The 15,377-nt window shown below is 38.7% G+C and overlaps 1 protein-coding gene across 3 annotated transcripts; it reads right to left on the bottom strand.

The window, feature by feature from the left end:
* Window positions 1-2,330: 2,330 nt before the first annotated feature.
* On the bottom strand, window positions 2,331-14,613 carry TLR8 (toll like receptor 8). 3 transcript variants are annotated; one of them, XM_081277461.1, is made up of 3 exons: window positions 14,526-14,613; window positions 8,300-8,376; window positions 2,331-6,658 (listed from the first exon to the last, which is right to left on the bottom strand). In XM_081277461.1, exon 3 carries the CDS (start codon window positions 6,650-6,652, stop codon window positions 3,539-3,541), a length of 3,114 nt encoding a protein of 1,037 aa, XP_081133587.1. In that variant the 5' UTR covers window positions 6,653-6,658; window positions 8,300-8,376; window positions 14,526-14,613; the 3' UTR covers window positions 2,331-3,538. The 3 variants fall into 3 exon arrangements, with proteins under 3 accessions (XP_081133587.1, XP_081133588.1, XP_081133589.1); XM_081277462.1 differs by lacking the exon at window positions 14,526-14,613 and adding an exon at window positions 9,249-9,591; XM_081277463.1 differs by lacking the exon at window positions 14,526-14,613 and adding an exon at window positions 9,259-9,591.
* Between the last annotated feature and the right edge of the window lie 764 nt (window positions 14,614-15,377).

Raw genomic sequence — 15,377 nt, 5'->3', positions numbered from 1 at the left:
TGAATTTTAAATCCCAGTCCCTGCCCTTTGCACACTGAAAGGACATGTATAAAGACTGGTTTTCATTTCAAGTCATTGGCACAGGAAATCCTGAATTGTTCTCCTCAGATTCAAAACACAACTTATCCCTTGCCTTGTTCTATCAAGAACACAACATGATTGTCAGTAAGATATGGAGTTTTACCAATTCCCTCTTTTGCTTAAAGCACTCACAGTCAGAAATGAAAACATGGAAATCATGGATACTATAGTGGCTTCAAGTTCAAATATAATGACGTTGGAAATATTACCATAACACTAAAATCACTTTATTAATAATCAACAAGGAAATCACCTTTATTCTTCCAACAATCATAAGTTACTCTCCCATTCACAAAGGAATTTTAAATTTCCATGGAGTTCTGAGTGATTTATAAAAAGAAAAGCCATGGAGGTTGTTATGAGTTAAACTATGTCACCCCCAAATTACAGGTTGAAGTTCTAACTGCCAGTTCTTCAGAATGTGACCTCATTTGGAAATAGAGTGGTTGCAAATGTAATTAGTTAAGATGAAATCACAGTGGAGTAGGGTGGAGAAGAGGAGAGAGACATGGAGGGAGGACACCCCATGTGACAACAGAGGCAGAGATTGGAGTGATACATCTTCAACCTAAAGAATGCAGTAGACTGTTGGTAAACACCAGAATCTAGAAGAGGTGAGAAAGATCTTCCTTATAGATTTCAAAGGAAGCATGGCCCTGTGGACATCTTGATTTTAGACTTTCATCTTCCAGACCTGTTACACAATAAACTTCAGTTGTCTTAGACCACTGATATTGTGGCATCACTTTCATTAATTTTTGATTCTGTTAGCAGAATACTGCTAAAGTACATGAGCTTCATATAGATTCTTCATATAGACATTTTAATTTTACTGAAATAATTAGAGACCATAAGAAAGAACCTCTAGCAGAAAACAAATTAATATGGTATCAACAGAGATGTCACAGACTGACAGCTTGTATCCCCTTAAATTCATAAGTTGAAAACCTAACCCTCAATGTGATGGTTACCAGAGGTGGGGCCCTTGGGAGGTAATTATGTCACTAGGGTAGAACCCTCATGAATGAAATTAATGTTGTTATATTAGATACCCCAGAGTGTTCTCTCACCTTCTGTGCACCATGTGAGGTTACAAGGTGAAGTCAGCAGTCTACAATCAAAAAGAGGACCTTCACCAAACCCAACCATGCTGGCCCTCTGATCTTGGCTTTCCAAACTTCAGAACTAAGAGAAACAAATTTCTACAGTTTGTAAGTCACCCAGTCTCTGACATTTTATTATAGTTGTCCAAACTGACTAAGCGGAGGGAGGCTCTAACTGCCCCCTTATCATTCTTGTCTGTTCAATGGAATTATTGGGCCTTTCATTTATTTTTTTATTTTGTTATTCTATTTTATTTTTTGATGCAGGAGGTTGAACCTAGGAGTGTTTTACCACTGAACTACAATGCCAATCCCTTTTATTTTTATTTTGAGGGAAGGACTCACTAAGTTGCTGAGGTTGACCTCAAACTTGTGATCCTCCTGCCTCAGTCTCCCAAGTTGCTGGCATTGTAGGCATGCACCACCACAGATTCAACTCAATCTTGCCTTTTAAATTTTTATCCCCAGGCCACAACAAGCACAGCCATAAATATCTCCCTAAAAACTTACCATGGCAACAAAATAGGGTTCAATATGACAAAATTAAATTCTCTTTGGCAAACTTGTGTTGATTTTTACTTTGCCCATATTAGATAACATCGTGACATACTGTTTGGGTCAATTGCTTAGACATACACATTTAAAGATAACTCATCCTGCAAGATTAACAAAGAGGCTATACTTTAGGAAGAATGATGCAATGGAGGTGATTCTTCTTTTCATGCTGAAGGCACTTTATTTTCTTATGCTTAGTTAAGGTCCAGTTATTCTCAAGTAGATTTCATAAGCTGATTCAAGATTCATAATGGATAGAGGGTACAATGACCTGATGTGCAGGAACTATGGGGCTAGTAGAAGTGGTGAGGAAGCCAAATGGCTTTATTTGGGAAGATTGTGTAAAGGGTACCAACAGACTTCTGATTTTATATTTTCTTTTTTTTTTTTAAAGAGAGAGAGACAGAGAGAGAGAGAGAGAGAGAGAGAGAGAGAGAGAGAGTGAGTTTTTAATATTTATTTTTTAGTTATCGGCGGACACAACATCTTTGTTTGTATGTGGTGCTGAGGATCGAACCTGGGCCGCACAAACGCCAGGCGAGCGCGCTACTGCTTGAGCCACATCCCCAGCCCCTGATTTTATATTTTCTGAGTGTGAAATTAAGAAATAATTAATTTCTGTATTAATAATTATCTTAATATAAAAACTGCTTTTCCTTTGATTTCTACCGATGATATTTTTTTTCCAAAAAAGATTTCTCAAAAACCAAGCATAGGTGACAATTTCTTTTATAGTATAGCTTAATTTCCCTATTATATACATATCATACACTTGTCTTGTAAAATGAAGAAAGTTTAATCATTTATCTTAAGATTTACAGCAGAGGGAAATTAACAAATACTCCAAAAGTTTTCAATGTAGATGCATACTTTTTAAAGAAAAATGGTTAAGAAATAAAAGATACTAAAAACCTATCCACTTCAGCCTTTACATGACATCTAAACCTTAAAAGTCAAACATTATAGCCAATATCTCTAAAACTTATTGTAAAAGAAAGGCTAATTCAATCATAGCATAATATAACCATGTAGCCATAAAATTTATGATCAGTCTAATCAGAAACATTAATTAACAGTGCCATAAGTTCTTATATATTAAAAAGCAGGTGTTGTAGGCTGATTGCTAAGAGGCCACAATGATACATACCTCCTGGTATTCACAGTCTATGACCAAGATGGCAGGCTGGATGGTAGTCCAGGGGAAACTGTTGATGATTGTCTAAGTCAACCACTGATCTGTCATAGACTGATTTCCACAGACTGAGGTGATCACAGTCCCACCAGTTCAGCTGTTTTCCCTGGTCATTCCCATGAAGCTGGTGGGATCTGTGGTTGACATTTAACAAATAGAATATGGTCCAAGTATTGGGTTATCATTTCCCTGAATAGATCACACATAATTTAATGTCACTTAATTACACATGATTTAATGTCGCTAGCAACCCCTCTCTCTTGCTGCTTTGTGAGAGAGGTCCACCTGGTAGGTACCTGAGAGCAGTGTTTGGTCAATAGTCCAGAAGAAATTGAATCCTGAAAATGACCACATAGATGTGAGCTTGAAAGTGGGTCCCAATCCCAGAGATGTCTGTGGCCCTGGCCAATTCTTGGAATGCTGCCTCTGAGAGACCTTGTGACAAAGGACCCAGTTAGGCTGCATCTGGTCTCTTGACTTCCAGGGACTATGAGATCACAAACATGGGTTGTTTTAAGCCTCTAGGTTGTGTGGTAACTTGTTACACAGGAATAGATACCTAAGCGAGAAGGTTTTATTATGGTGTCAAAACATGGTTTAACATCAGTTAGTATTGCCTAATGGAATCAACATACAGATTATTATATCGTGAGTCATTTTCAGTTAAGACTACATTTTTCAGACTTTGCCAAAACAAGCCTTCTGCCTTGGGGTTGTCAGGCCACTGGAGGATGGAGCTCTTGCAGATCCGCCGTCGCAGTCGCAAGTACTGAGAATGCTGTAGCACTGGCTCTAGCAGGATAAATATAATCACATCCATGTTCTCATCCATTAGCCTCTGTAATGCCAAGTAGAAAGCTGTTTTAAAGTTCCAGCTTTTGGCATATTTTTTGGTTAAAATGAATATCGTTTTCTTGCTCTGGTTTATGCTGAGCATGAGGTTATCAATGATGGCCAACCCCGGGTCCCAGTCCCTCTCCTGTAGACAAAGGAGAATATTTTTCCCTTCACTCTCTTCAAGGTGGTAACGCAGCTCATTGATTACCCAATCAGTAACAGAGGCATCTTTGGTGTCATAAGAAATGTAAGCATCATAGAAAGTTTGGGATGTGGAAAGAGTCCTGTAACCTTTGATCTTTGCAACACACATATGGTAGATAAACCAGACATCCCAATAGAACAGGTGGTGAGCCAGGGCAGCCAACATAACCATGGTAGTGATAAAGAACGTGAAGAAAAAGAGTATGGCTGCAATGGTATCTGAAACACATGTTGTCAGCTCTAGGCTCATAATGCTCTTCCCTCTCTGGTCCCCAGGACTGGCACAAATGACATCTATCAATCTAGGAATTGTGACATTTGGATTCTCATCTATCCAACTTCGAAAATCTCCAATGTCACAGGTACAGTCAAAAGGGTTTCTGCCTAGTTCCAAAAGAGCTAAATTGGTAGTAGTCTTTGTCTGAAGTGTGGATTTGTTGATCATTTTTATCAAGTTGAAACTTAAATCGAGGTGCACCAGATGGCTGGCTTCGGAAAAAAAGCCAGAGGGAAGGTGAGCAATCTTGTTCCGGCTCAGCAGCAGTGTCTGAAGAGAAGGTGTAGATTTAGATAGGCTGTTAGTTAAAGAGGACAACTCGTTTCCACTTAAGTCAAGCAAGAGGAGATATGGAAGCTTCTGGAGTAGTGTCCAGTTAAAGAAATTTAATAGATTATTATTTATGTACAGTTCAGTGAGATTGTTTGGCAAGTTAAGGAATGCTTCATTTGGGATATTCTGGAGGTTATTAGAAGACAGGTGCAGCCGTGTCAGGTTCCTGAGACATTTAAAAATGGACCAGTACCTGTTGTCTTTGGTGTTCCACAAAAGGTCAAGGCGGTTTCCAGTGAAAACTAATTCCTTCAGGGACATGCTCTTCAGTTCCATCTCCTCTGTTAAAGTATAAATGCTGTTGTAGCTCAGGTTCAAAACTTTGAGCTGTGTCAAATTTTGGATAAATCCTAGACGATGTGTTACCCCTGCTATTTTGAAATAGTGTGCATTATAGCTGAGATCTAGAACTTCCAGGTGGGACAGTTCACGGAGAGCATTGTTATCATCAAAGTCTAGTCTATTGTTGGTCAAATCCAAGTATTTGACCTGAGGCACAGCTAAAAATTCAGTTCCATTAAATACTTGGCCATTGCCATTGGCAGAGAGATTTAAGCAGGCAATGTCACTGAAACCTTTGAATTGGTTTTTACCAATAAAGAAAATACTGTTTAAACTTAAATCCAAGGCTTTGCCATAACCAGTACATTGTGGCTTCATTAGAGAATTGGTGTTATGATAAAAATTTGAATGTGGGTCAAACTTGGCATCCATGGAGCGTCGTTTAATGGTATGACTTTGCAAAGAGGAATCATTTTTAGGAGTTTGCCTGATATCACTTACCAATGGTGATATTCTGTTTTCTGACAAGTAAATAATTTCCAGTTTGGGGAATCTTTGGAAAAGGGTAAAATCAATTTGCTTAATAAAGTTAATCCCCAAGTTGATAGTTCGTAGTTGTGGTAGAACCATCAGAGGTCGGAAATCTTCTTCTCTGAGTGTCTGGAACACATAACCTCTTAAATGCAGTGCCTTGAGAGACTGAAGTTTAGAGAAGTTTTCGGAAAGAGTAATATATTGTGAATATTCTGTCTTTACATAGTTAAAAGATAAATCAAGTATTTTTAAATTGGGCAGCTTTGTTAAAAATTCCCCAGAGGCCATTTCTTGCACTAAATAGTTGAATTCGAGATGCAACACCTTCAGGTAGTGCATATTGTCAAACCAGGTGGAAGGAACCTTCCGGAGGGAAGTGCTAGAGAGGTTTAGGTAGAGAAGCTGGGTCAGATTTTGAAAAGCAAGAGGATGTATCTCAATCGCGGCATTTCCATCACAAGGTGTACAAGGAAAAGGTGCATTGAAACATCTTGGACAGTTCCCGCTTAAATCTAGTAATCTTAAATTTACCAATCCCTTGAAGTCTTCTTGACCGATAGTTTTGATCTTGGTGTTACTCAGATAAAGTTTTCGAAGGGAGTTGGGTAGTTTGGGTGGCACATGGATAAGAGTGTTGAAAGACAGTGACAGCACCTTCAAGTTTGTAAGGGATTCAAATGTCCCATCTTCAATGTAAAATGTTTCACTACAAACAAAATAGCAGTTCCAGCCCAAATAGAGACTTTCCAAGTTCATAAGTCCCAAAGTGTCATTCTTAGTTATTGAAATTATATTGTTTTGAATTAAACTAAGTTCTCTCAAAGACTCTGGCAAACCAGAGGGTATTCTCTCTAACTGGTTGTCTTCAAGCAGTAGCTCCTGTAGGTTTTTTAGATTGAGGAATGCTCCATCTGTAATATTCATGCCATTTTTATTCATATTAGGATTTTCATTATAGTGCTCTTGATTGGCATTGTGGTTTAGATTTATTTTAGTGACATATGGAAGCTCTGGAAACGATTCATTTGTTATCTGTGTGATGAAATTATCAGACAGGTCGAGTTCTGTCACGTATTTGCCCACTGTTTGAGGAACTTTTTGTAGTTGACGGCTGTCACATTCTGCAATAATGGAGTTATTTTGCCTTTTCTCATCACAAGGATAGCTCCTGGAGTAATTCGATTCAGCAAAGAACTCACAGGAATCAGAGATAAGCAGGAAAAGGCAGATCAGATTCGAAGACCAGAAGGACATCTTTTCCTAAAGGAAAAATCAAAAGTAGAAACACAATTTTAGAATAGCAACATTTTCTGGGCATTTCATCATGAAATTAACAATTCTTCCTCACACTCATATGAGTTTGACCTGGAAGTTCTCTTAAAAGTTAAATAAATTGCCTTAAATGAGGTTCCAAATGATTTTACTTTTTTACCGTGTTCAGCTTCAGGGTACTAAAAGCAGTTGAAAATGAAGTTATATGAGATTAAGGCAGTGAGAACTTTTTGCAGATGGAATTATCAAGATGCCCCACTACCATATTGAGTCTCAGCTGGATCATGGCTCTGGTTCATATTAAGGCTATAGCATAGCACCTGTGTATTTATAGCATCAACCTGTTGACACAACTCTTGATGAAAAATTTATTTAAATTTACAACTAAAAGTTGTATATATTTATGATATATAGCAGGACATTTTGAAATATGTATATTGCTATGGTGGAGTACCATGTAGCAATTAAAAGGGATAAGACAATTCTATGGTTTTTTTTTTGTTTTTTGTTTTTTTAGAGAGAGTGAGAGAGGGGAGGGAGGGAGAGAGAGAGAGAGAGAGAGAGAGAGAGAGAGAGAGAGAATTTTTAATATTTTTATTTTTTAGTTCTCGGCAGACACAACATCTTTGTTGGTATGTGGTGCTGAGGATCGAACCCAGGCCGCACGCATGCCAGGCGAGCGCACTACCGCTTGAGCCACATCCCCAGCCCCAAGACAATTCTATGTTTATTCGCTAATTTAACAAACATTTGTTAAATGAGAATTTTATTTCAAGATCTTTTTCATGCTAGAGATGCAGCAAATAACAAAACAAGTGAAAATGCCTGCCAATTTGGAATGGATGTTGAAAGATAGAATGTTCAATAGTGGAAAGTACCATGGATAAAAATTAAGATGGGAAAGAGGATGGTTATTAAAATGCCCCTCAATTGGACTTGTCTATTGTTTTTGTCAAAATCAGACTGGGGTCATGGGTTTTGGGGAGGAAGATCATACTGGTGAAGTGCTCTCCTGTCTCAAGAATACATGCTATCAACCTGGCTTTCCCTGTTGATGTGGATCTTCATCATCAGATTGAGTTAGTGTTTTTCAGATCCCTATTACAACTTTTGTCTATAAATTAATAAAACATTCCCTTTGTCTGATAAAAATAGTACCACTGGTAGGTGAGACATCTTTAGGTGAATACTTCAGGGAGTCCAGAGGGCAGGGCAATTCTGTGTGGCCTCCCTATCCTCTAAGTAAGGTCTCCACATTTAATTTCAAATATAATTCTCTGATACAAATCAGTGCAATTGAGGAGAAAAACCTCTAGGGGTCGCTAGAGACCAAGAAAGGAGCCTTTTGAGATTCATGCAAAGTTTTCAGGATGAAAATAACCTCCCAGAGAGTTGGAAGTAACTTAAATTATGGGCCATGGAAATCAACAGAACACTCCACAAGAGATTTCTGAGTGAATAGCTTGAGGTTTCTAGTGTCACTCTTCCAAAAAAGATGACTGAGGTAAGAACATTAGTTGTCAAACACCAAAAGCATGAATTGGACAAGTACATGAGGGGCAACAGTGGAAAATGGTGAGCAGGTAGCTAGCCAAGAAGTTGAGGAGAGCTAGGTTTGATGGCACACACCTGTAATCCCAGCCACTACAGAGGATGAGGCAGGAGGATCTTGAGTTCAAGGCCAGCTTCAGCAACTTAGCGAGACCCTGTTTCAAAAAATAAAAATAAAAAGAGTTTGGGGATGTGGCTCAGTAGTTAACCACCCCTGTGTTCAAACTCCAGTACTAAAAAAAAGAAGAAGTTAAGGAGAAATCACTGCTTGTTCAAGCCTTCACATTCCATTCTATGCAGGACCATAGAGTTGGTAGTGCTTATTTTCCTAGGTGCTCAGATGAAATCCAGGGGAGCACCATGTAACAATGCCCAGTAGAGTGAACCCCAGCTCATAACATCCATGTGGATCCTGGAGAGAGCAGAGCCCAAAGAGCCAGCAAGAGCTGCATTTCCTCAGCCAAGTTCCTCTTTTTGGCCACACCTATGCCTCTGACTACCAAAAGTCTCAGGTCCAAAAGGATATCAGTGGGAATCTGATCCCAGATGAAGTGAGAATTCACTCTTTTCCCCCCTCCATTGCTGGGGATGGAACACAGAGCCTCATACATGTTACACTGGTGTTCTACCACTGAGCTACACCCCTAGCCTCAAAATTTGCTGTCCCTGTGGTATAACAAATAAATAAAAACCACCCAGCATGGAAAAAGTGAAATGGAAACTATGCAAAGACAATAGAGAAAAAACTGCAACTATGCAAAGAGAGAGAGAGAGAGAGAGAGAGAGAGAGAGGGGGGGGGGGCTTCCAGCCAGCTTCCATTGGTTGAATATGGCAGCCGAATGCTCCCATTAAACCAAAAGTAAAGGAATAGAACCTACAAAGCAAAGAAAGCTGAAAGGAGACACCAGCAGTGTTTAAATATGTAAGAAGGTTAGGAAAATGGAAAGGAGACAGATGAGTAGTAGGTGACAGAGCAGACCAGAGAAGGCTAAAGTCTTTGGGCCAAGCTGAGAAAAGTCAATTTACCCCACAGAACCTTGGGAAGATGCAAGACCTGGAGGCAGCAGGCACCTTGGAGGTGACATGCCAGCTGGGGCTGAATGATGTCATAGTCTGTGTATGGAGCCCAGTAGCCCTGCCTCAGCTCTGGGAACTCTGATATCTGTTGTCATCTGAACATTCCACTCCAGCATCCGAGACAGAAGATCAGAGGATCTCACTTTGGGACAACAGAAAATCACAGTAGCAGGGCCAGGGTGAGGCAAAACATAGGGGAGCATTGAAAAACTTGATGATCAAGATGAATAGTCTTGGGCTGGGGATGTGGCTCAAGCAGTAGCGCGCTCGCCTGGCATGCGTGCGGCCCAGGTTCGATCCTCAGCACCACATACCAACAAAGATGTTGTGTCCGCCGAGAACTAAAAAATAAATAAATATTAAAAAAAGCTGAAAAAGAATGAAAATCTATAATGAACAAAAGATACATATTTTTTAAAAAGAGAGGACCTGACCCTGTACTTGAAAGACACTGCTTCGATTGCTCTCCCTCTGTCTGGCTCTTATTCCAATAAAAATCTGTTTACTAAAATAAGTATGCATTCTGCGAGTTTTTAAAAAATATAGCATTAAAATATCATTAATCTTTTTTTGAAATGTAAAATTACTTATTCACATGTGTTTCATAAAAATGTAAGACACATTTAAAAGTTTTTCAGAAACAAATGTTCAGTTCCATTACTCAGCTTTTTGGCTCACTTGTCTCTCCCTTAAATTTTGCACCTAAAATGAGTGCTTCGCTCACTTCCTCTAGTCCTGGCCCTACATGGTACCAGATGTCTCCAGATTACATTAGGCACAGCCTGATCAACAAGTGGACTCACAACCCTTATCCATGGTAAGCCTCATCAGGTGGGAGGCCCTGTTCTTACAACTGGAGCTTTAATCAACACTTTATTGGACCACCACTGCTATGAAATGGGCGGCACCAGGCACGAGCATGAAAAACAGAGATGGAAAGAGGCAAAAAGAAAACAATCAGAAGAGAAGCAGTTGGTGGAAGTAGGCCTTCTGACCCCAGGAGGGTGGTTTATTATTTCTTTTTTTTCTTTTTCTTTTCCTTTTTTTTTTTTTTTTTTTTTTTTGGTACTGGGGATTGAACTCAGGGGCACTCCACCACTGAGCCACATCCTTACCCCTGTTTCATATTTTATTTAGAGACAGGGTCTCACTGAGTTGCTTAATGCCTCACTGTTGCTGAGACTGGCTTTGAACTTGTGATCTTCCTGTCTCAACCTCCCAAGCTGCTGGAATTACAAGCATGTTCCACTGTACCCAACTTGGCTTATTTTCTTAATACTATTTTTAACAGATTTTCAATCTCCTCTCTGCAATCGTGAAATCTTTAAAGGTCTGAGCACCACAAAAATTTTCCCCCCATAATTTATTTGGCAGCAAAATCTGATCTGGCTGGGCATTGTGGCACACAACTGTATTTCCAGCAGCTTCGGAGGCTGAGGCAGTAGCACTGCAAAGCTCAAGGCAAGCCTCAGTAACTTAGTAAATAAATAAAAACTAGAAAATTCTGGGTATGTGATTCAGTGATAAAGCACCCCTGTGTTCAATCATCAGTACCCCCATAAAATGTTTAAGAAAATAAGATTGTTTGATGGAACACACTGGTGGACAAATTAAACCTACCAGAAAAGCCTTGTATACTGGCCATATCCATGAACACACTGCACAGAACTCCTTAGAGAGGATGACTAGGCCTGTGTGATTCACATATTTCAAAACAGAACCCATTTCTTTTTTCTTTTTTAAAAAGAGTATGAATCATAAAAAAAAAAATACCTGCTAACTTCTCTTCTCTCTGACAAATAGAGTTGTTGCTACTGAGGAAGTGGTTTCACAGTGTTTTTTTTTTTCCTGTTTCCTGTGCATCATCTGTCTTTGGTTGGGTCCATGGTCTACAACCCACCAATTCTCTCCTTCAGGTTCTGAAGGAACCAAGTAACACAAGGATAACAACCACTGTCAGTCCTAACCCAAATATTGCATTTCAGATTGGACCCCATAGGACACTTAACATACATTTTAAAGACATCAGAGCAGTTTGAATAGCAGTTCAGAAAGTGTCCCTTATCTGAGGACTTGCTCCCTGAGGGTCAAAGTAAGCTGAGGGGCCATTCCCAGAAACCACCCTGAGGAGGGCCTTAGGTGGGGCAGAGACTAGGTGTGTGGACACAAAAGAAGCAGCACCCCCAGGTGAGACTGAAATAATTCTTACACAATCCACAGTGAATGGTAGGAGGGACCTAGTGATACCTCCTGGACTGTGCCATTAAAAAAAAAAAAATCTTGTCATAGCCCTTTGTAGGTTGCAGGCAGCAGCCATTTTGCAAAAATGATTCCTTCCTTCTTCCTTCAAAGGCTTCCTTCAGGATTAGCTGGATTTCTCTTCGCCAGGGTATTATTTTCCTCAGACCATCTCCCTAGGTATACTTGTCTCTAGAGATGGTCCTACTGATGGTGATGCAAACAGGATTTTATCATGCTACGTGAAATTTACAACTAATAGTACATACTTTATTTTATCAATTCCAAATTTTATGGATTCACAAACAGCTTAGGAAGACAAAAGAAAATGTGACATTAAATATATCCATTATGGAAGAGATGGATCCTGATTTCACATACATAAAATATGAAAAATTATGCCATTTGCATCCCAGGAATATGGTAGGGAGTATAGTGGAGGGCTTTATCATGAGGCAAACATTGGGGAAAGTGAAAGTCATGCATTTTCTCATTCAATCCTTAAAAATCAATGAGATGTGTGGTATCATAAGCCCCTACTTCACAGACATGGAACGGGAGACTCAGAGAGGTTAATTTACCCAAGGTCACTCAGGTGGCAGAGCTTAAATCAAGCCTGGATCTACCTGAGTACTTAATGAATCAGGAACACTGGAATTGAGGGGCTAGTTTGAAGTGATCTGGTTTAAATTGTCAATAGAGATATCACAGTCATATCTAGAATCTACAGGATTAAAAAGCTGGGCAGATTTTCCACCTTTCCTTTCTGCACTGATCAGGCTACCAGAGAGAACTTCCAGATTCTCAGACATTCTGCAGAAGAACAGTAAATCCACTGATTTTATATGTATGCACCAACTAGCAGCCATTCGTAACAATTTGTAAAGACAACACAGCTTGTATCTGCTAATGCTTATGTGGAATCACAGTTACGCATTTAAATTTACTCTATCTTTACAGGTCTTGAATGGTCATCAATTGGAGCCAAGAGTTTAAAAATAACAAGTTCTTCAACTCCATTCAATAATTCATTTGAACTCAAAAGACAATCCTTTGAAAGGCACTCCCTTCCCCCCAATGAACCTTTTAGACAACACTAAAATGCCCTTACAAATATTGTCCAACCCAATTTCAAAGACAACCATGGATCACAACCTCTTCCCCTCAAAGACACATGATCCTCTGTGAATCTAAGGTTTCCCATAGGACTGCCTCCTCTCTTATCAACTCTGCAGTTTTTAGAATTATTACATGAAAGGAGGAGAAGGTATGCTTGAAGGAAGAGAATGAACTCTATCAATTGCCCTCACCCTTATTCACAGTTTCAGCTTGTAAGATTAGTATACCCAGAACTTTTATTTTGCTTTCTGAAATCAAACCAAGGTGGTTCTTTAATGAAAAGACCAAAAACTTCCTGGGATTCTTAACTTTGGCTGCACATTGGAGATGACTGAATTTTAAAAGCTACAAATGTATAGACCCACCCTCAGAGATTCTGATTTTGTACGTCTGAGGTTCACCCTCAGCAGCAGGACTTTGTAAAGTTCTCTGTGATTCTAAAATGTAGCACAAGGGTCCTTGACCTCCATGTACCATCAGAGGGAGCAAGATAGGCATTTTCCCAAGTTTAATTTGATTCTAGTATTATTCTATATTTTGCTTTCTTATGATACAATTATATTGATCATCATAGTAATTTATCAAATAGAAATGGGATAATTTCAACTGCAATTTCATATCTGTCATTGGCTGACTTGGGCCACTACAGTCATTTTGTAAAGTGTAATAAAATTTTAGTGTAAAATTAATTCACCTTTAAGATCCATAATGGGCCAGGCACCGTGGCGCACACCTGTAATCCAGCAGCTCAGGCGGTGGAGGCAGGAGGATCATGAGTTCAAAGCCAGCCTCAGCAAAAGTGAGGCGCTAAGCAACTCAATGAGACCCTTTCTCTAAATAAAATACAAATTAGGGCTGGGGATTTGGCTCAGTGGTTGAGCACTCCTGAGTTCAATCCCTGGTACCAAAAAAAAAAAAAAAGATCCATTATGGATGTTGAGAATAAACATTAACTTCAAGAAGACTTATATAAACATCAAATTGTTGAAAACTTGTTACAAAACTCCAAGGACATAAATAAGCACTAAATGATAGAGAAAAAAGCATGTGGTAAATTTTGAATGAAGTTCTCTTGAAATCAGATTCAATTGCTCTTAAACTTCATTAAATTTTCTATATCATCTTACAAGACTACTAAAGTTTTTCAATCTGAGAGGGTTTTTTTTAAAAAAAAAAAACTCTATAATTTATTTATTCATGTGGTGGTGAAGATCAAACCCAGTGCCTCACAGGTGCTAGGCAAGCACTCTACCACTGATCTACAAGCCAAGCCCTCAATCTGAGAGTTTTTGATAATACAAAACAGTATTATAGTTTTGATAATATACAAACTATGACTAGACACTGTAGAATAATAATTCTAGAAGTAGTAATGTTACTTTAAAACTTTGAACAAGAAAAGTAGCCATTAATATTGAACTTTAAGATTTTAGTAATTATATTAAGCAAAGCTTCAGTAGGCCTCTAGAAACTGATCCACACATGTGAAGGGAGTTTGTCTTTTTCTATAATATAGCAAGATAAAAATTTTTCTCTCCCTCTCTGACTCTTTTGTTCTAGAAGAGAATGTTGGCAGAAAGTAATATTCCAGTTCAATTTCTATCTTGGAATGTCTTGTTTTCTTGTTCAAAACAATAAGATTATCACTGCATTCAACTTTCTGCATTACTCTTTAATTACTTTACATTAACATCCATACAAATTAAAGCCTTTTTGCCTCCATTCAGGGTTGTTATAATATTTTACCTTTTTATACTTATAAACAATCTATTACTTTCCACGTTCCTATGAATAACCACCAACCCAGATCTCTGTGACAGAAATTCTATTTTGTTGGAAAGCTTTCGTAAAATAATAGGCATGGTTTACCCCTTTTTGTTGATGCCTCTTCTAATTTCTCACTCCACAACTTGAAGCAGCATCAGCTGGTTTCCTCTGTGCACTAGGTGCATGAAGAGAAGAGACTGGCTTACTTCCTGAAATGGCTCACTTTACCATCAGCAGAACAGAACATGTGGTTTGCAGAAGTTTTTGTGGGAAGAAGGGAGGGAACTAGTGATTTCTTAACTCTTGCTAAATCATTTATTGACTGTGCTTTAAAATTTGGAAACTGAAATTGGGGAAAAAGTCATTTATAAAATTATATAAATAGAACCCAAATCAGATATAAACAGCACATTTTTGTGAGTTGGTGTATATGTGTGTTTGTGCATGTATAGATGGGGAGTGGCTCAGAAGATCCTCACCCAAATGGTAATATAATTATTTCTGGAGAGCAGGTTTGGGGGAAAATGAGGGTGAGAAAATGGGAGAACTTTTTCATTGTAGTGAGAAAATTTTAGTGTTTTTTATTTTTTAATTTTTTGGTAGTGCGAAAATCATGACCACAAACAGAGCATGGTAGTGCATGCCTGTAATCCTACAGGCTTAGGAGGCTGAGGCAGGAGGACCACAAGTTCAAAGCCAGCCTCAGCAACTTAGCAAAGTCCTAAGCAACTTAGTGAGAACTTGTCTCAAAATTTAAAAATAATAATAAAATAAAAAGGGTTGAGAATGTAGCTCAGTGGTTAATGCCTCCAGGTTCAATCCCTGGTACCAAAAACAAACAAAAAATCAACCAAATTTATACTGAATTTATAAACTCATCTTTTGATGTGTAACTCACAGATGTAGGTATATAACCCAAGTATGGCTTCACCTTTGTTCCACATATTTACAAGA

Source organism: Spermophilus citellus, assembly GCF_964194105.1.
Source record: "Spermophilus citellus genome assembly, chromosome: X".
Lineage (NCBI taxonomy): Eukaryota > Metazoa > Chordata > Mammalia > Rodentia > Sciuridae > Spermophilus > Spermophilus citellus.
This window is presented reverse-complemented; position numbering and strand designations above follow the sequence as displayed.